The sequence below is a fragment of the Pocillopora damicornis genome, chromosome 14 (genome assembly GCF_964200805.1).
Source record: "Pocillopora damicornis chromosome 14, jaPocDami1.2, whole genome shotgun sequence".
Taxonomy (NCBI): Eukaryota; Metazoa; Cnidaria; class Anthozoa; order Scleractinia; family Pocilloporidae; genus Pocillopora; species Pocillopora damicornis.
The window spans coordinates 390,131-411,604 of NC_142683.1; the positions used below are offsets into that span (position 1 = coordinate 390,131).

General features: G+C 36.9%; 2 protein-coding genes across 10 annotated transcripts in view; one reads left to right on the forward strand and one right to left on the reverse strand.

Moving 5' to 3' along the window:
* The window catches only part of LOC113671441 (homeobox protein OTX2), a 28,629-nt gene extending 18,200 nt beyond the window's left edge, over window positions 1-10,429 (reverse strand). The window contains exon 1 of one of the 2 annotated variants that reach the window (XM_027187636.2): window positions 10,323-10,429. The gene's annotated coding sequence lies outside the window, so the exon portion shown is untranslated. Of the gene's footprint in view, window positions 1-7,072; window positions 7,330-10,322 lie in introns of those variants that run through there. The other variant, XM_089194081.1, reaches the window with a different exon arrangement.
* On the forward strand, window positions 4,036-21,274 carry LOC113671442 (homeobox protein OTX2-B). 8 transcript variants are annotated; one of them, XM_089194074.1, is made up of 5 exons: window positions 4,036-4,096; window positions 9,657-9,761; window positions 15,318-15,465; window positions 16,737-16,888; window positions 19,069-21,274. In XM_089194074.1, exons 3-5 carry the CDS (start codon window positions 15,363-15,365, stop codon window positions 19,414-19,416), a joined length of 603 nt encoding a protein of 200 aa, XP_089050200.1. In that variant the 5' UTR covers window positions 4,036-4,096; window positions 9,657-9,761; window positions 15,318-15,362; the 3' UTR covers window positions 19,417-21,274. The 8 variants fall into 8 exon arrangements, with proteins under 8 accessions (XP_089050200.1, XP_027043439.1, XP_027043440.1 ...); XM_027187638.2 differs by lacking the exon at window positions 4,036-4,096 and adding an exon at window positions 7,365-7,536; XM_027187639.2 differs by lacking the exon at window positions 4,036-4,096 and adding an exon at window positions 7,365-7,431.
* The last annotated feature ends 200 nt before the right edge of the window (window positions 21,275-21,474 follow it).

Genomic DNA, 21,474 nt, shown 5'->3' on the forward strand with positions numbered 1-21,474 from the left:
CAGCAAGGATATTAACAATTATTACTGAAACAATATCCCCTCAATCTAAATACTGTACGCGGTTGTTGGGTACTTAGAGGGAAAATTAAGCGATCGCTTTTATTTTTTCATGCTACTAATTAAATTAAAACTTTAATAAAATTGTTGCTATTGACACCAAGAAGATATAATTGCGGATTTGATTACCGCAATAAAAGCGAAATTATGTCGGCAAATGAGTTTCCCTTAACAATAAAAAGCTTGCCGAAGGTATCTGAATGTTTTGCCATCTGTACAAGGAACTCGATTATGAGTTTTCTTCGGAAATGGAGTGTTCTTCTACTTTTTCTTAGAAAAATTAACTCCTTCGTTTAGGAAGCCTTTTCTGAGTAAACAGAGAGATCAAACTGACATATTTCTAATCCGTTTGAAAGAGTTTCGGGATCTGAGAAGACCTCCTATTTTTCCGTGTAATAGTTTAACTAAACATTTTCAAAGCAAAACAGTCATTTCCCGTTCGGGGCAATCATGTTCTAGACGTCACTTTAAACAATTTCACTCTGGTGTGTTGATTTGCGGCGTATTCAAACGTTTCCTTAAACGTTCCCTGGGTTTAAACTGATCACAGTTTTCGCACGGGAGATAAAAACGGATCACTTAATTACTAAAACCCGTTTTAAACTGCTTTACACCAGCTATTTCATACGTGAAATTTAAAGTTTTAGTTTCTTACGTACAACCGAATACATGTTCTCACCTTACATTTATTTTTCAGCTCTTTGGCTGATGTTTGAATTATCTTTCCCGCAGGAAACTAAATAATTTTCAGAAAAATTTTTAGTTAAGACTGAAAAATTGAGACGAATTTTTCAGACAGAAACATAACAATTCAGCAGGTTTCGCTCTCTCTGTCTACAGCATAAAAATCACCTTACAAACATCATGATCAATATAATATAGTCAGTCAAACACTTCATCTTTTCCCCTGCACGGACAATATGATTCGTTCCTTTAATTTCAGTTAGGGGGATATTGAATCAATGACAAATCGATTATGAAATTTGTTTGCTCTACATATTTCCTTGGCCGTTTTTAAAGAAATACCAAAATTCAAAGGGGTGTTTTGACCTTTTCCTAGTGCCTTTTACAGCTGGTGTTTTGCGAAGATGTTTTACGTGAAACATCAAGATGCACTTGCATAGCCTTAAAAAACGACCATCTCTTCATCGATTTTTCGGTTCTTGCATATTTAAAGTGAAAGTAGAATATATTGTAATCCGACCAAACAATCCGCTTTTTCGTTTATCTTAAAAGCATTGCCATTTAGCGATTCACGACATATTCTTCTAAAGAAGATCAAATGCGTATCCCGTTTCAAAAGCAATTTAACGGTGTAGTAGTTTGTCGGAATGTCAAACTCCGCCGAGTCAAAGTTTGCGCAACTACCGTTTAGCTGTTTACTTTTAGACAACAAACCAACACTCTTGTGTCTGTGTTAGAGTAATCCGGGCGAGCTAAAGCAATGATAAACTAAGCGCTTTATTTCGTCTTAAGACAGTCTGTAAAATAAATACACCTTCCTTTTCTTTATCGTTTGAACTTGCTATAATGTTTCTTAATGTTTTGGGTTCGCGAAAGGAGACTAGGAGTAAATTTTGGTTTTTCGACTCGCCTGGTGCCAAAAGAACTGCTTAAGAATGTTAATACAGTCGTGATTCGCTTGTGCGAGGAACCAAAGATATTGTTTCTACAGGTGTATTTTATTTGATGCTTACAAGCTTGATAATAAGATTATACGCCCCTGAGCCGACAATTATAAAACACAGAAGAGACAGAAAACACGCGAGTACAACCAGAACTTCTATTTCTGATGCCGTCTCTTCGGTACAGACGGAGCCTATGTTTCAAGCCACGCAAATTTCATGAAAATTTTTATTAAAAAGTTCTATTTCACTAGACTTCGAAGATGGATTAAAAAGGACCACATCTATGTCAAAAACTCCCACTGCCATCACGTCTGTATTTCTTCACATAAACGGGTAGCAAGTTTGAAAAGAAAAATATTTAGTAATTAAGCCATGCAAAACATGCAAACACTCCTTTCATGAGGCATTTAAACCAATGGTATAATGAAGGCATGAAGCTTATACGTTTACTGTTTTGTACATAACAACTTCGGCGAGCAAACGACACGAATTAGTGTAGTTCTTGTGTCCAAATGATGTTCTGATTTTCAAGTGACTGACTTGCAGGTGGGTAAGTGAGTTGAAGGCTAGAAAGTTAATCGAGACAAGAAATTGTTGCACTGTTCATTGTGGCGCAAGGATCAAGATCCTACAGATACGTACATTAAGGCCTTACGACTCTAGTTTGAGGAACATCTCGAGTGAATCTTGTGATAACAGGACAAAAATTTGAAAAATAATTTCTTTTTTTCTTAGATAGCTCCTTTAAGGTGCTTTATGTGTCAAAAATGGGTAATTCTCCTTTTCGTAACTCATTCAAAGCAATTTAATTTATATTCCGATGTTATGGCGGTCTATGTTGCTATTCAAAGCCCTCTAACCGCGTCAGAAGCTTTACTTCATTGATGAAAAATTCATTACTTTACGCTTGCGGCAAGCTTTTCCAAATTGGCCCAAGTATTTGAAGAATCGGTCTCATTTTCATTTCAAAGAACGTTTCAAAGTTCCGACATAGTGCACTAGATCACTTATTCTTGGGATAATTGTCGGCCAGCTTTGTTAGTGTGCAGCCTACGTTCATTTCTAAGAAGTCTCAACTGTTTTCGCAAACTTTTATTAAACCCGGACTACCTTGGCAAACACTTTCTAAACTTTCTGAGTTTTTCCGTTGTAATTCACTTGACACGGTAGATCTAAACTGTCGACTCCGCTAATCTTCCAAATATAAAAAAAAAAAAAACGCTAGACAAACACGACATAACCGAGAGACTTTGTCGAGAAAGACGATATGTTGAGGTGCAACTGAAGGGCGTTGAATTGTGTGAAGTTAAACAACTTTACTCTTGTCTCCGGCTTTGTTATGCAAATTTGAAGCCAATTCTTGTAAAGACTCCCTATCTAGAAACGTTAAGCCTTTTTCTAAAGGCGATCTTGAACTTAAAAGGACCTTGTATAATTCATTGAGTCAAGAGGGTCCGTTTTATTTTCTATTTTTTCCCCCGCGGTATAAAACTAGATTCGCCGAGCTCGCTCTATAGTAACGTCACGCACAATAGTCTTTCAACAAAGGTTATGTCAAAAGGTCTTACCTACAACTTTTTGAGCTGCTTGTGAAGTAAACAAGCGTACGTCGGGAGAGCTTTAAACAGGTCTTCGGACATTAGAGACAACTTTTACAACTTGATAAGAGGGATTGCCATGAAAAATATTCTCTCCTTTCTGTTTAATATTCATTTCTTGTGTTAGATATCGGAAACAATGATTTTTTTTACTAACATCTTAAAAAGATTGTCATTTCATTTTCAAAAAAGTTTATAGACATTCGTAGATTTCCCAACCTAAGAAACTCAAACAATGAGTACATTCCCACTTTCTGAAATAATTCGAAAACGAGATTATATCTAAAGTTGATTTTCCTTTGAAATTTTTGCCATATACGAAAACTATTTGGAGTTTCGTCATTCATATTCGCTGTTTTGGGTATATGTTCGTCAACAAAGGACCTCGTTATTTTACGCAATTTTTTCCTTCTTTTCGCGTTCTATATTTTATAAAATCATCTCCATTTACAAAAGTTGAGAAATCAAGCTATTCGAGAAACAAAATGTCTTCAGACTGATGGGCTGATTTTTTTCATCGGCTGAACTTGGCCCTAGTGGATCATTAGCCAGCCTTTTCTCAATAATCTGACGAGTTTATAGAATAAAGATTGGCTAGACGATTCGGGCTGCCTAAAGGGTTAATTTATTACAAATATTTCACAGCTTTCCGATAAGGAAGTGTTAAAATCCTCGTTGCATAAATTTACAAATCGAGCATTTGGCATGTTGAGCAGTTTTAACTGATAAATTGAAATCATAATACTTAATTAACAGACGAAGTTAGGATCCCAAGAGGTCGCATTCAAAGATCCAGGATACTTCAGACGAAAGGTAACAACTATTTTTTTTTCAATATTGAGTCATGGGACGAGGCGCTCTACTATTAAACTAATCTATTCTTTAGCTGTTTCGTATGATGCAAACATCTACAGTCCCAGCTTGCGATACTCAAGGCTGTGAAAATCTTTAGAGGCACAGCAAGTTTCTTGTCGCGTCGATTGAATAAACTTTCATCAAAGCAAAATAAACCTGCGTACTATCAACCCTGCAGGAACCTTAACACGAAGGTTTGAATAAAAAAAAATGAACCAATAACTTTAGGACGGGCATTTAAACAATTATTAATTTCTTTCATTTATCTTCTGTGTGATTTCTTGGACAGAGAGTAATAACCAGACAGTTGAACTATTGAAAGGCCGACCCTCCGGTTATATTTTTTTTTGGAAAAGTTATGAATCACTCAACAATCGAAACAATGCTGATTTCCTTCTTGACTTAAGTCACTAAACACGTGTCCTTATTCAAAGGAGATTGAATTTTGACATAAAGATTCTCTTAGCTGATCGTTCAGAAAGACATCTCTTTCTTTTCAAAATGTCAAGTTTTCAACACTCTTGTTCTTTACTGCATTGAAGCTTAAGGTGTTCCCTGGATTATTTACCTTTGGTATATCATGTTATCTATGAATAAACACTAAACACAACACGGGTGAAAATTTTGAGTCTCTTTGGTCAGTAACTGAGGAAAGAAACCTGAGCTGAATTGATGGTCAGGTGCGACTGCCACACGAAGGGCAATGTTCAAACTGTGTTGGTCACGTTCATTTCAAACTATAGAATACCTAGTTTTGAAAAGTTACTTGCTCCCAATTTCGATTAACGATTTCAATCTGAGAATTTCAGACCTGCTTTAAGACTGAGCCTCTGAGCACGTCCGTATTTAAACTTGATCTCTTGGTGTAGATCTCTGCACGTGTTGCTTGCTTGTTCTTCTCTCAGAAACAACCACTTGACGTTCATTACAGCACGTTTTTTTAATTTTATTTTCACATTTCAAATGAGTACTTTGTATAGATTAGAAGACAGATTTCTGCATGCTCCGCGTGCGCGTTAAGTGCTATCGAGGTATGGCACGCTCCTTCAAACATGAGACCTTTTTCTCTTATGTTGATGTTCCTCAAATCTATCTCGTGGAAAAATCTGAAGTGCGTACCTCACAGAAAGACTTAAGAATCTTTTCGCATTCAAATTTTACCCACGTGCTAGTTATAGCAACAAAGAAAGCTTCTCGACCTCCTAATGGCATTTTGTTTGGCTCTGTGAAACCAAGTGAAGCTATTGGATGCAAAAGGTATACAATACCAGACTACCTCTCTTACAGACTTTTAGTTTTTTTAAGGATGGACAAAATACGCAAATATCAACTCAAAAAATGGAAACATTTGCTTGCAAAAAGGAGATATTTTCCAACCAGACCGTTATTTGACTATGGATAATTCCAATTTCTTCTTTAAGCGACCTTTCTCAAAATAATGTCTAAATGGATATTTTTATCAAGTTTTGTTAATGCGGCGCATTTTTGAAAAGCAGTCACAAAGCTAAGCAATCGGGAAGTCTGTTTCCTCTCTACCGCTGATAACAAGAACGGCTTACTATAAAAGTTAAGCCAGGAAATTGCTCTAGAAATAGCTAAAAACACTTCACTATCTATCGCCCTTTCGCAACTTAGGGATTATTTGTAAACACTGCAAGGGCAGAAACTCTAAAATTAGCACAATCAAAGCGACAAAGGCGTTGAAAAATGCCGGATCTTACTTAAATCTGGATCCGCGAGTGTAATACTAAAATGTTGTAAGTGGAAATAAAAGGAGAAAAAAGAGAGGGCATTCTTGATCCTTAGGGAAGTAAAACAACAAAATCCATTATATACAAAGTAAAACACTATGGCTGTTCCTTCCATTTGAAAAAAAACTTTTTCCTTAGGGAGTGCATGATCAACATATGAGTGTGTTGTGATAAACTTAATCTCAACCACGGTCTTTTCTCTCGGCCTTTCGAACGGCGTAGGTTTCTGAAATCGTAATCGAAGTGGGTTACAGGTTCTACATTATACCGTAAGTTCTCAACGCGCTGGATCATTCAAATAAAAACTGCAAGGTAATTCTATCTTCTTTTGATGTTTTTTATGAACATTTACAAAAGAAACATATCCACAAAATTGGCTGATTATTTAAGCTTTATAGTATTTCAAGGGTTTAAGACTAAACAACTGAAAAATTACGCGAAGTGCCAAAAAAATATCATGTTTTAGTGCGTGTTGTTAAACAAATCCCATATCAGGCAGATATTCTACATTTACAAAGATACGTAAAAAAAATATGTTTACATTTGTAAGAAAAGTTAAGAGCTCAGAGAGTCACGAGCTAAATGGAATCAGGGAGACTAATCTCGTTTCTCGTGTCCTTTAAGGCTTTCTTAAAAAAATCTTCTGGCAAACACGCAATGACGGTGCTCACAGCATAAGTATTACTTCGAAAGAGGGTTTATCGTGTCTGTAAGCCTTAAATAATCCTCAAGTACTTAAAGGGTGGCATACACATTGTGCGCAGTTGATGGGATTTGACATGCGATTTCTTTTAAACAGCACTGATAACGTTTTGAAACTTGTAACCCACTTTTAGGCGTGATTCAAATAAATCATTTTAACAACTAAATCAAAAAATTTGAAAATGACAGCTTTAAGGGTTGGACATGTCTCAAGTGGAGTTTTAGAACGACCCCTCCCAGCTAGCTGGCTAATAAAGAAGACATGAACATACGACAAATTGATCCTCTGCACATCAATACGTTAGCAAGAAACCGAAACATTATTACAAGTTAAGAAGACTAAGTTTGAACTCCCACTGTATCATTTTGTTCACGCGTTCAATGATATTAATTTGAGTCGCCTCGAGTCTTGGGTCTTGTGATCTCTCAAGTATGATATGCCTCATGTAATTCAACCCAGAGAAATGTTTTAATCCTTTACCTCTTAAGCCGGAACCTTGGGGAAAGTCATTCGCCTTGGAGCACACGTTTATGTCGCGGTTTCTATCACCAAACTACTGTCTTTTCACCCACTCTAGCTTGGATTAAATCCAAAATTATCGAAATAGACCTCTTTTAGTCGACATATGATAGATTGAGCTTTCATCTGTCCAAAAAATGAAAACTTTCCAGAAATATCCTTGCGTGTCCCACGGAAAAGCATGTCTATTTACAGAGTATTGGTGTGGTATTGTTATTGACCTCAAGTCCGTAAATGCTGGAATATAAATTACGTATCACGAGAGCAAGGCAAATATTCAAGACACTTTTACATCGATGACAACTGTGTAGTATTGACTGGTGGGTGTTTCAAGCTTTCATTAACCATCTTGTTAAACAAAATATTCTGTTTACATGTAACTCACTGGCAGTCAACAGAAAACTGTAAATAGTTGGAATATATAGGTAAGTCTACAATTTAACAAGTCACGGTATTATGGAGTTTTTTTATCTTCAGGCGCGTCACTAAGAGCTCTGATGAAACCCAGAGAAAAGTTATGGGTTAACAGGGTGCATGGCAAACCGCGCGCAGAAGAACTAATAAAGACCTAACTAATTTTTTCCTCTTCCGAAAGGCGGTCGACTCTTCTCCTCTGAAAATACCACTGCAATTATCACGGGCGAGGATTTAAGATGATGATCCGTTTATGAAAATTTACCGCGATGACAGCCCATCGCCAAAATTAGCGAAGGTTAATTGATGTGTAGTAGTTTCCATTTCTGACAATTGTCGATCTTTGTTAGATTGCAATTTATACGTTTCATCCTTCGCTCTTTTCCGGTGAAAGGCGCTTTTCTTTTACCGGCCTGTAGGAAGGGATTTGCCAAAAGATCCTTCTTGTGTACAAGTTTAATATCTATGCAAAGTGGTAGTAAACCGTTACACTGAGAATATTTGTAGGGAGAGGTATTGGACAACTTATTTCTGCTTTTATCAAAATGATCATGTTTACAAAAACAAATTTATTGGATTCACAAACTATATGAATTGTCTTGACTTTGTTTTTGTTATATATATTCGATGGGCCGATCATTAAGAAGCACCTTGTGCTCCAGTTTAAGATTGTTGCTTGAATGTAAGACATTGTGTTAACTGGAGTTCTGTTTGTCATCGTTAAGAATCGAAGAGAGCAAATGATGCGAGAACTAATAAAATTCGGATTTGATTTAATTTCCGGGGAAACTCTTTGTGGTACAATTCGCGCTGAGAGTAGATCTTAATCCCTCCGATTTCACTTCTTTTTTTATGACCTAACTGTCACTTTTTATTGCCCGAAATTTCAAAACAATGTCATTTCAAAATCGATGGCGTCCTCACAAGTAATATGCACAACAAGTGAATAGTGTTTATACGAATTTGCTTCGGTGAAAAGAACTCTTACAACAACGCCATAGAATTAGTGTGTTCAAAGGAATTCGTGGGTAGAGGATACACATTTTCTTCATCAACTAAAATCGAAAAAAAATGAGGTGGATTTGGCTGAGTGAATTACATAACTGTGAAATGAAGCCACGAATGCCAATTTAAAAATTAACAGAAATCAGAAATCAAATAGGTGCGCGGTATCCAGTATTTAAACATGATATAGCTGCAAATATAAATATTGAAATTTACCCTTGATAGTTGAATCATTACCTGTGGAGAGACAAACGTTTTATATGATGTCCTCTTTCACGCACTGAAATCGATCTAGTTAATTACGACTAATAACTTGCCTTCCTCCGATAGTCGGAATCATGAAAGGCCACTGACAAACTTAAACTGATGCAAGCTTTTGTCTTGACAGCGATGAATACATTTTAGAATTGGTCACAAGTAAAAGGATATATTCGTTTCTAGTGTCTATTAAAGTCATTGAAACTAGTTCTATTGTATCGCTCCATGGTATTGTTACGTTGTGAACGCTCAGAGTTTTTTCTCAGAGGTTAGTGTCTGGCGAACGTTGAATGCGTTCGAAATTTTCCTTTTAAATGCAAATAGAACAGAATGAAATAATTGGCAAAATATTCTCTTCTTAGTTTATTACACCGTTAAAGTGGTGCAAATTAGAGTTGATGAGATCGTTCACAATATGCTGTTGAAATAAACACTCTGGATAATTTGAATTTATTGAACGTGATTTTAATAACAGTTGCCTTTTGAAGGGTTTTAGAACAGTGCGGCAAAAATTTTCGGCCGCAGCATCTGGAAAAGATCCCCGCCTCTTTTGATTAAAATAACAAAACTCTATCTCCTCATGGCCTTCTAAGTTTAATATACAGGGATAAAGGCAATTATAAGACTTAAAGAGAAACATGTAAACTGCGATGCATTCGAGAGGAACAGACTGAAAAGGAGTAAAAAAACTGTGTAAATTTCTTAACTCGTTGGCTTAGCGTAAAGAGGTAACTGGATGAGACAGGTCTCTTGCCGTGAGACTCTAACGATGTTAATGTTATATTAACCTTTTCCTGCGGGATACCGCATACATTTTGTGCTAAATCATGCTCCTTCTTGCACTCCATTGATTTTGTTTTCATTCCAGAACTCGCAAGGATTTAAACAGTCTTGATCCTCACGACAGCACAAACCAGTTTGTGATTAGATCCTCCTTCTCGCCAAGAAGCTGCATTTGAACTCTTAATTGCTGGTAAGTTATACTGAAGTTATTATTATTCGTCATTCACACTATGGCCTCACTTCTGACATGAAGCAATTTTGATTTCTAAAATTTCACTGATCCTCCGAGATTTATCGATGTACATACTACAAGCAATCTTCTTTTAAGACAGCCTTATTTATACATTTTCATTACTGTATTAAGCAGTGTTACAGAATAAGCCACTAAAGCTATCGGAAGCCTTTGACTACGATATCAACATCAGAGACGAAAGTGCAAGTAGACATGATAGTTACAATAATCAGCGCATCTCGTGTTCTCTCCGCTCCATGAAAAGCAAACCCGGCTAAACGTACTAAGTAACAGTGGCACAACTTTGTTTTATTTTGAGATATATCTTAAGTAGACCATCACTTTGTGTGCTAGGTCTGTATTTGCGCGCTTGAATGGTTTCTGTTTGCTACAAAACAATATGAGACGGCCATCGAGAGCGGAAAATCGAACGAAATCACTTCCTTACAAGGGGCGCGCTAAGTACTTTTCGATCGCGATTTAGCGCTGAGCGCATTGTCTAGCTAAATCGTATTTTACCTGCCTGTTTATCGGCTCGTGGGAGGGACGACTTCTTCGCTTAGACAAGCATGGAATTCTGGACAATTTACAGCAGCTTATTGCACGACGTGGAAGTCAATATCATCACGTCATGCTGAGCTAACACCGCCTCAGTTCAAGGACCTTAAGAAAAATTCTTAACAATAAACTCTTTGTTTCTGCCAATCTGTGGTATGATAGGGAAATCGCGATGCACAAACTAATAAGAAAACATTCCCTTCATAAACTGTCGTCTATGAAAGTCAGCTATTCCTTTAGGCTCTTCAGTAATAGGATAGAAACGAAATAATCCATCGAGGTGAAAGAAAGATCACCAAACACTTTCGAAAACCAATTATTCCGATAATAAGGGATTCGCGAAATCCCACAAGGTGTTTCCATCCGCACAGGCTTCTAATATGTAGAGGTTATAATCAGAGTCCTAGCAGCATTTACTCTTAGTATATGCTCTTAGAAAATAACTCACAGCTAAGCGCTACAAAACTGGCGAACACGCTTAAGCTCACGTAGATGGTAGTCATTTTCGCGGCTCTTAACAGACAGACACCCAATAACGATTAGCAGAGAGTTAAAGGTGACCTTTTCCAGGCTCGTCTGTTTTTATCTTTCCTGTTATACTTGTACAAGGAATAATGTGAGGGAAAGTTACCATGTTTCTAGATCAATATTTGTGTTGGGATTGTGTATTTTTACAGTTTTATGTTTAATTGTGAGTGCCATCTCAAGTGTAAGAGTTGTGTTTACTTTCACTCCATTTTGGCAGCATGATCGATATGATACAAAGCTTACAAGAGGTAATTTTGAAGCATCTTTATCTCTGAAAAAACATTGATCATTATTTGCTACATAACGTCTCTCGAGTGCAGCCTATCACGGGCAAATAGTCTTAGCCCAACGAAAGACGTTTTCATCCCTTCTATCGATTGACCCAATCGCGCGTGTTGCACGGAAAACATAGATTTAAGTACTGTTTATATAAGACCGATTATCGATCACGAACTCATAGACTTGATGTTAAATAACAAACCCACTGTTTAAATTTCGTTTTGATTCGGCTCTTCCTGCTCATAAAAAGAGACTGGCAAATGTGTGATCCAACCATATTTTTTTAGCACAGGATAAACAAAGAGGCAGCAGAGAAGGAAACTATTTAGTCATCTCAGCAGGAGGGAGGGTGTTTTGAAGTAATGTTTGATTTCCACCAGGAATTTTTAGCATTGCCCCCCTTACGAAGCGGTTTTCAGCGGAAGCTTATCAAACGAAACTTTGTTTTCTTTTTGTCAGCGCTCCCGTCAAGCATCGCCATGAGTTTTCTTAGATTTCAGTTCGCTCTATGTGCGTGAAATTGATTGAAAAACCACAGATCGAAGACCTCTTAATCCGGAAACTCGGCCAGCAAGACAAACACGCGTGCAAGCATTTTTTCTCACAGTTTTCTAAAGAGGGAAAAGTAAGGTTCACGTTTTCTAGAAGGTTGTCGTTTTCGCGATTGCGAGAAAAAATCGCATAGCGGTTTCTGTTGCAGTTGTTTTCGTTCACGGTAATAAAGCAGGAAGTGGCATTCCGTGTTCAGATTTGTAGTCCCTGAGAAGTTTTCTATTTGTCTTTTGTGTTTTATCTTCTGAAACTCTCGAAACTTCAGCGTTTCCGATACGCTTTATTGTTAAGTTTTCACATTTGATCGAGGATATTTTATCTTTGCGCGTAAAAATATTTCATTCTCAAATATTTCCTTTTCATTTCAAGACAAATCCACTTTATGCGCGTGTTATCAAGCATGTTTTATTGCGCTTTCTTTTAATAAAACACACTTTTTTTGTTAAACTTGAAAGTAAAATGTGTTTTATTGAACGATTTGTTTGAGTTGTTTTGTCCAACAGTGATGTGCCTCTCACACAAGTGAAAGGGACAAATAGAAACCTTTCATCAAAATTTTTATTAATCTGTAAGGGTGATCTGTGAGAAGCTTAAGCTTCCTTAGCTGTAAAAGCGTTTGTGAGGAACTCTTTCCTTAATTAGTTAACAAAAGCGAATAGATTTAACAAAGGGTATTCAAAGACGAATTTCTTTATTAAAGACCTTTCCGAACCAAATAAAAAAAAAAGACTTGGGTATGATTCATGCGAAAAAAGTACCGAAGAATTCAAAGAAAAAAAATAATTGTTATTAGTAGAGTCAGTATACTTTTATGATTGGGTCAGCTGATACAAAGTCGATAAGCAAAATTTAACTTTGACCTTCTATGTAACAAGTTGAGCTGGTTTTCTTCTTGTTCTTAGTAACAGTGATTTTTTTATCTAAAACATTTCGCTATCATAGTTTGAAGCTAGATTTCCAGCCATTTTTGATATGCAGCTTTTCCAGGGCTGGTTTTGCTATTTAAAATGCAACCCACTTTGTTTACAAAGGGTGGTGTATCGCATTCTGTTCCCATGTTTCCAATATCTTGAGCTTAAAGGCAAGACCAAATCTAACAGTCTTAAAATTAAAACGATAATTAGTCCGCGTTTGGTTTTAATTGAAAATCCTTTGAATTTGGGCAAGCGATGAATTATTCGTTCTTCTGTGACGTAAGAGGAGATATTTATCATTTCTTTGGGCTTCTATTGTGTGCAATTGCAAATACAACGGACGAATAAAAGGATCATAACTCCTTGTGCGTCTTTCAAAATTAACCTTTACGCAAGGCCGCCAATTCTCAGTTGTGTCATTTCAGGCAATATACCATCGTCAAACAATTTGAGTTAAGCCAGCCTTTCACTAAACTAGGCTGTCAGTGGATTAGAGCGTGCGAATCTATGGGACATCCGTTTTTTCCTCAAGAATTAAATTAAAGGTGCAACTCTCGAAACTTAACTTCCATAAAGAGTCCCTAGATACGTCTTCATCCAGGAAGCTCCTGGCGTTTTACATGACTAGAAATTTCTATCGAAGGAGATCAAAGAAAAAGAAATGCCTTTTTCATCGCATCAAACCTACAACGCTTGCCTTCCCTCTCCGCGTTCCTTCTTCTCAAAAAGTTCTCTGAATTGTTTCTTCAAGGAAACGCAAGCTTTTGAGTTTGTAAGTAATACTTTATGTCCTATTCTCAACATTCTCTCATTACCTAAAGACTCACTCATCAAAATCCCAGGTTATCAATCGCGATCTTTCAATATCTACAGGTCTGTGGTTTCCTTTCGTAAATTAACGACACGAGTCACCGGTCACTGGGGCGCGAAAATATATCCGTTGGTTCTCTCCTTTTCCATTCTCCTTGGTAAGGAGGTTTACCGTTTAATTAATCTTGTAAACCCGTTCTTCACACGTGTTTCTGGCGAAATTTAGGATTATGGCCTTTCAATATTAATTATTAGTTTTGTAAAACGACTTGCGAAGGGGCACAAAGTACAAAAAATGGAGATTTAATCCTCTCTAAAGCTTTTTCACCGATTTGTCTTCATTTGTCTCTCAAGTCATGAAGGTTAGGGATCGTTTGACAGATAGATTGATCATAGAATGTTCCGATATCAACCTTAAATCCCTGGTAGAAGCTAGAATTCCTTTAAAGTTTTAGACAGACTGGCACCTTCCCAAGTTACGACAACAGAAGTATTTTGCCAACAAGCCATCGAAAACTTTTTAAATTTCGTTGAAAAGGATTATTGATTTCAACGACAACAAAACCGCGCAAGAAGATCAGTGATTTTTAACTGACCTTGTACATATAGATGCCGGTACTTTTCAACTTAAATGATATGTTCAGACTGCAGAAATTCCACAACGGAAATGTATAAAAGCGTACTCAAAAAAAGGGTTACAATAAATTTTTTTTGGACAAAACTAATGTTTTAATTGGAATCAAGTCTTCCCTTTCCATTTAGCATAAGAAGTAAAATAATAATGATTTAGAAACTGTTGCTCGTATAGTTCGGTTTTGACAGAATTCCTTCGTAAGGCAGTGATGATGTGATTGTAAATGAAATGTTGTCGACACTAGTTAGGTTAACTAGACACAGACAAGACACCCAGAGCAATTTACGCCTTGTTGCTGATGAGATAAGAACTAAACTGGCCTGAGGAAGGTTGAAGTGGCCCATCATGTCGAGCGCGAGTTACAGCTTTCACATCTTTCTTTCTTCTTGTTCAACACAGTCCTAGGATATTGAGAAATGCTCCTTACTTCCAGCATATTCCCCGGAATATGAGGCATGATCATTAATTACCTTGAAGACTTCTTGAGGTGACGATAATTAACAACATAAATGAAACCGCATCTCTTTCATTACCTTTGCAGATTTTGTTCTTTTCTTTTGAGGATTTTGCATTTTTACCTTACTTATTGATTGAATTTTTACTTTTTTTTCACAAGGATTCTCTCACGATAAATATCGATCGTTCATGACTGTTCTTTAAATTGCGCACAGAAAGGAAATATTACGCCTAATGTTTCCGATTGTCATAAGAATGACCACGAAGTAGCTTCTCGCGCGAAGATATGCATGCTTTTAATTCTCGTGACAAAGAGTCAGCTTTAATCGACTGACTTTGTATTTTTCATTTACAATCATGCGGCTTCCTTTTTGGCTACCATTGCAAAACTAACGACCTCCCACATTGTCCCAAATTAGAAAAAAAGCAACGATTATCCTGCGTTTGATTTGAGCTCAATTAAAGCATTCAGCCTCGCTCGCTGCACTGATTGGCTTGGAACGGCGGTTTCTGAGCTCTCCTGAGTTTGCCCACCTAATCGCGTGAATATTTTCTCTGACCCGGGAACAATAATCCGGCTGGGTGTAGCTTTGACAGGCTTGTTTTTGTTACGTTGAATTTCAGGAAGAGTGCTTTATCAAGCGGATTTTCTGTCCCGTCTTTCTGTATTAATATCTTTGACAGGTATGATCTGCAGGGGGTCCCGAAGGGGCCAAATTGGCGAAGAAGGTCGTGCGTCTAAGCCGCGAGCTGATCATTTCGTGTTTTCATTTGCATCCGCAGCACACGGCATACAACGCACTCCATAACTTACACCAGGAATCCAAGATGGCGGGTTTTCTGAATCATTACCCACCGTATCCAGTCAACGGTCTAAACATGCCTCCGCGAACCGCGGACATGTTTTCTCCAATGGTCGCTCCGCCGTATGGTAGGCCTCCTTTATTTTTAGACGCGAAATGGGAACAATGGTCTTGTCTTGGTCTCCACAGAACCAAAAAGCCCTCTAAGTAAAGCCTTAATCGAATATAATACTTATCTAAGACTGGCACACCACTGGTCTCCTCACTATGAGCCTTGTTTGGTTGTTTTGGCATATTTTTTGTGAGCACTATTCGATCGATCGATTATTTTACTCGTGCTCACTGGGGCGCGATGTGTGGGCTTAGAACTTGTAACAAGCTCCAAGATAAAACAAGAGCATATCAAAACCTTTCTCAATCCTCCTATCAAGGAATGATAAGTTATAAATTGATTCCCTCTTCTTAATAAGTTTGGGATAGCAGTTTTATTAAGTGAGACACTATGGCATCTGTTTCATTTATCTACCATAGGAAATTTCCGTGTTGTAATTCTAGTCATCAAGTTTGATTCCTGTTGAGTTGGCTAAAATCATACCTTATCTTGTTCAGGAAGGACAGGACGAGATTTTTTCGCTCCCGAAGGATTTGCGGCCGCAAAAACTATTTAAGCTGGGCCGATTTTCAAACGAAAATGTGTTCTGTGAGAGCAACTTTCAATAGGGGAAGGTGAAACATTTTTCCACTCGAAAAACAGCCAAACTGATTTACAACTTTGTGTTTTGAAATGCTCGAAAGTAGATGATGTTATTTCTTTAAGTGCGCTTTCTTTGAATGATTGCTTGGGATTTTAAATAATAAATTTACTTTAACTTCACGAGAACGGAAATATCGTCCCATTGAGACGATAAAACAACATAAAACATGTTAAAAAGACCACAATGACACGGTTCCAAATACCTTAGGAATTTTTGCCAAAAGTCGCTTCATCGTTGCAAATAAATAAACTCGTTTTTTCCTGCTTTGGAAATAGCTCAGTTTGTATCGTTGCTCTTCAAATTACATCAAGTTAAACTCCTTTGGCAAAAAAGGGGTTGGCTCAATTCCCCACACAGATTGTACGCAATTTCAACCACAAAGAAAATCTCTTGAACAAAGTTTGATAAAGACAAATGACTTTCATAAATACATCTGAATAAAACCAAAACGACTGTGTAACCAACATGTAAACTCGTTTGCTCTGAGGGCAAATCCTAAAGTCGAACTTTATTGCTGTAATAAAGATTTCATTGTTTTTAGAGGATAAACGTATTCCAGTCTTTAAATGCTGAGCTGGATCTAGTTTAAGCGGCAATTAAACGATTCAGGCATTTTTTTGAGTTGATGGAAATCAATCTTTCAGGTTATCCAAGAAAACAAAGAAGAGAGAGGACTACATTTACAAAAGCTCAGCTTGAAATTTTGGAGGAACTGTTCTCCAAGACAAAGTACCCTGATATCTTTATGAGAGAGGAAGTTGCAATGAAAATCAACCTACCAGAATCAAGAGTACAGGTAATTTAGTGTATAGTTATTTTTTTTCTCGGAGTGGAGAATCAGTGAACAACTGCACGACTTGGAATATAAATGCTTGAGTGAAGAACTGAGATGACAGAAAATTTATTAGTCAAGTGATGCGCTAATCGGGGGCACCCAAACCGTGTCATCTTTTTCTACAATGGAATGTTTGAAAACTGACCACCATAGGAATAATAGGGAATGTTTGTCTTCCGTGTTCATTTAAAAATGACTGAACTGAACTGAGAATCTTATCGAAGTATATTCTGAAAAAAGTCTCATTTAACAAGGCGGGGCCTATTGTGTCTAAAGTTCGATAGGAAAGCACTTCGAGAAGAAAACGCTGCAGAACATTTGCATGAAATTACTGCGAATCTGTTCTCATTTCTTTTCCCCCTTTCATTCTACACACAAGAGACAGTTCAAAGTACTTTTTCTAAGAGTTTAATCCACTCTTTCTACTTTCATTGCGTTTCCCAAGTTTGGGGTTTGCCCTTTAGGCATTAAGCATGGAATGCGTCTGAATTCTTTCCTCGCAAAACTTTCCTTTTATTTTGGTTAATCATTTGACGTTTATAAACTGTCTTAAACCTGTGTTCACAGCGGAAAACATTGTCCTGGTTCATCAGGATCTCGTAGTGACAAGGTTTTAACTAGTTTCATGTGTTTTCAAAGCATGAACAATTGTTACTAACAATAAATATTTTTTGTTTTTTCAAAATTGAACTTCAGACCATTCAAAGTACGAATACAAGCAATTCTCTCTGTTCACTCAAAACAATTACAAACACGTACGTGATTGAACGAGAGGAGGAGGAAAACTTTTAGTAGGCGATATGAAATGTTTCTTCACCACAAATTGGCACCCAGGAAGGAATGTTTTCCGTTTTTTCCGGCCCCATTAAACTATATGATCAGTCGTGGGTTTTAGAGCTTTCAAATGTTTTTTTATCCATTACGTGTAATGGTTTAAAAGTGGTCTGTCAAGTCGCACTTGATTAAGTGTTATAAACTTTAAAAAAGACCCCAAACGCTAAAAGCAACTTTGTAAAGACAGATTTCAAAACAACTAAAAATGGGAGCGGGGGTGTGGGGAGTAGGGGGGGTTCAGAACAGAAATATTATCTTGATAGCCTTCTTTCTTTTTTAACGACAAATGAAAAGTTGTTCTGTTTTCTTCATTTATTCTTGTTGGTAGACTTGGAAGGGCAAATTGCCACCAAAGTTGTTTAGTCAGAGCACATTCAAGTACTAGAAACGAACATGACCCGCAGCTTCAATCCCTTACTTCGATATGCCAGTCCAAAATACAAATTTATTAATGGAAAGAAAGACTTCCACAAATTTAGCTTAATTTGAGACCGTCAGAAAAGAATATCTAATTCCCTCGTTTAACCTCCAATTTCAAACTGAAAAAATTCGTTGTGGTTTGCTCAGCCTCTACTTGATCAGGTGTAAATTCTAATTATATTAAAATATTTTAACTTCCGAGTATTTATCATTTAAGGGTGTACGCCTGGATTGTGTACGTACACACGAATGTAGTGTCAAGGAATTTCACGCCCTTAGACAGTTCATCTGTTCTCACGTAATGATACCAAGGTTAAATATATTTTATTTGAGAAATGCAGGCTTATAAAAAGCCAACAAGGAGCAATGTATCGACCACGTTTTATTTAGTGAAAGAAGAATGTCTTGTTTTATTTAGTGTGCGTGAGGTTTGAGATCGCGTGTTTGTTTGTATGTCGAGACAGCGCGCTTGACCTCCGTTTTGCGTGCATTTGTTGTATGATGTGTCTCCTTTTTATATTGTATTTATTAGGACCTGAAACTCTCCAGAGAAAACTACTTAAGACCTTTCCCGAAAGTCACGCTCACGCAAAAAGGCAGGATCTTGCGTCAAACTTGATCGTAATGCTAACACAAAACCTCCGAACTTCTTTATTGACTTTTATTTGAGTAGCAATACTAACTTTTCCACCTAAACCTTCTAATCGAGCTTTCGTTATTTTTCTGCTTCTTATCTTTTCAAAATGCTATTGCTACTCAACATAAATCGCCACTGGATACAAAACAAACAAAACACTAGACAACAATTGAATTCCACTTGTTTCGCAGGCGCCATTTGCAATTTAACGGCACTGGATGTTTATTTATTTATTTTCCTTTTTTAACAGGTGTGGTTTAAAAACCGACGCGCCAAAGTTCGACAACAGAGCAAAGGGGAACCCAAACCCAAACCCAAGCCGAAAGCGCCAACTGTAAGTAAAGATTCCTCACAGGCGGGCCCATCACCATGCAGGTACGCCAGCTGTGGGAATATCTGGAGCCCGGCGCACGACTCTGTAAGGCCCATGCCCACGTACCCCTCTCATGCTGTCATTAACAACAGCATGGCAATGTCTACTGCAAGTCCTTCCTTCATGCCCCCACCACCACCTCCTCCGTATTACTGCTCAAGTCCAAACGGTGGATCCTACATGCCCTTAGAGCATGCGCATATGCATCCAATGGCACCAAGATAAAGCTTTAGTTGTACGTCTAAGGGATCGTTTTAAAGGCACAAAACCTCGTACAGGCTGGAAACGCGTATAAAGCAGAAGAAAAAAATTACGTTACATACCAGGTGTTTGATAAAACCAATTAGCTTAGATAAATAGCTTATTCTGGAATACAATTCCCTGACAGTAATCCTCGCATTGTCTTCAAGAAAAGGAAAACTTGTTTGCCATTTAATAAGATTCAAATGGCAGAGTATCGATTCTTCCGAAACGCATTTAAGGATCAGCATGCTAGCTTTGTTCTTGGAATCCTCTAAAAGCTTCGTTTTAATGAAACTAAACCTGTTTTTCTTTGGAATTATCTCGCAAAACCTTTTAGGATTTCATGAAAGTCTTTCTGTGAGGTAGAACATTATCTGAAGTAATGAGAACGCTCGTTCGCTTTTGAACCGCAAGAATGCAGAGTCCGTTGCCTTATTGCACGAATGTTTAGAAAATACATTGCATCGAGTTATTGTTTATGGGCCAGAAATTACATATTTCCTAAACTTTTGCCTAAAAAGATACTGTAGGGTGATTTACTACTTGTCTTCGTTGTTTTCGTTTTGGTAAGTGCTTGGTGTTACTTTACATGAGTTTTTGAATAGATTCAACCCAATGGACTTTCTAAGCTGGACGTTAGTAGTTTCCGGCTGTAGTACGTAGCAGTCATTTGTTATTGTACCTTGTTCTTCAGTGATTATTGTTGTCGAAAATGACTCTGTTTAACCTTCCAGTCCAAGGTTTAACGTTCAATCATCTTTGCAGAATAATATATGATTTTAGTTCTTGAATTCTAAGCTTTAGATTTGAAATACTTGCTCAGCATGATTTTAGTTCTTGAATTCTAAGCTTTAGATTTGAAATACTTGCTCAGTAACTTGTAATTCAGTATTCAAACAATAAGTTTTCAAGTTAAAAACCTGTCCAGCGTGATAAAAGGTTTTGCAGGAGACTTCTTCCCTTTGAATAGTCACACATTGTGGTTTCAAGTGCAAATCTTAAAGTTTGTCAAACAACATTCAACAGCCTAATAGTATGAAATACTTTCTCCGATTTTCAGCTGAATGCTATTTTCTTATATTTTTTTGTCTGGATTTTCACATCTTTCGCTCAATTCTCGCATTTCACTTAAAGGTTTTTAATGTAGAAATCAGAATTTATCGTCAAATAGCTATGTATGAATAAAGTAACTTCGTTATCTATATGCAACTTTTTTTCCTGTGTCAGTTATTCATTTGCGTATTTACCTTTTATTATTTTAGTAACCAAGATATTATATCTTGTTATTACATAATGAATACATGCCACTCTATATCTTGTACTTATTTAGCTAGTTTCAATTGTTTCACGAACGGTATTTTACATAAAGTCTTTTCAACCTGGGGCTTTACAGAACGTTACTAAAAAGTAAAACATATAAGGCAAAACCTCATATAATATATTGTTGATAAATTCTTCGATTCCAGCTAACGTGTAAATAGTTACCTAAAGTTTGGTGTAAAACATGGGTATATAAGAAAGCTATCTTGTGATGCGAGTGCAATCTAATTATTAAGTGTACAAATAATTTTAGGGCCAAACTAGTCTAGACTATTCTTTCAAGCTCTGATCAGAGCATACACGACTGAAATTGTCACCTTGCGCAAGTTTCTACAGTTATTTGTTGGGAAGTTTAAATTTCTTGAGGATCTGCGAGTAAAGGGGCTATTGGGTTATTTTAACCAAAGAAAAAGTTTCTTTATTTGATATGAAATTGTTTAATATATGTAATGATTGTATAGTAAATAAAACATATGGACTGAAGCTTGAAATGCATAAATAAAGAATATTAAAAAAGAAATCAATCCTTGTCTAATTTTTGTCGAAAAGCGCATTGCATACCAAATATGCCGCTACCAATTTTTTTCTCGCCTTGTGGTGTTTAGGGACTTGCTTAAGATCTTCATGCAATGCACTCTTTGATTCGAGAACATTATGTTCTTCCCTTTATTTCCTCTGTTCAAGTACTTAAAGGTCTCATGTTTAACACCAATTTTTCTA

Coding starts and splice junctions, on each gene's coding strand:
- LOC113671442 (XM_089194072.1), top strand. CDS start 13,296: ATGCCTTTTTCATCGCATCAAACCTACAACGCTTGCCTTCCCTCTCCG. Junction 13,407..15,317: donor AAACGCAAGCTTTTGAGTTT/GTAAGTAATACT, acceptor TTGCATCCGCAG/CACACGGCATACAACGCACT. Junction 15,466..16,736: donor AATGGTCGCTCCGCCGTATG/GTAGGCCTCCTT, acceptor TCAATCTTTCAG/GTTATCCAAGAAAACAAAGA.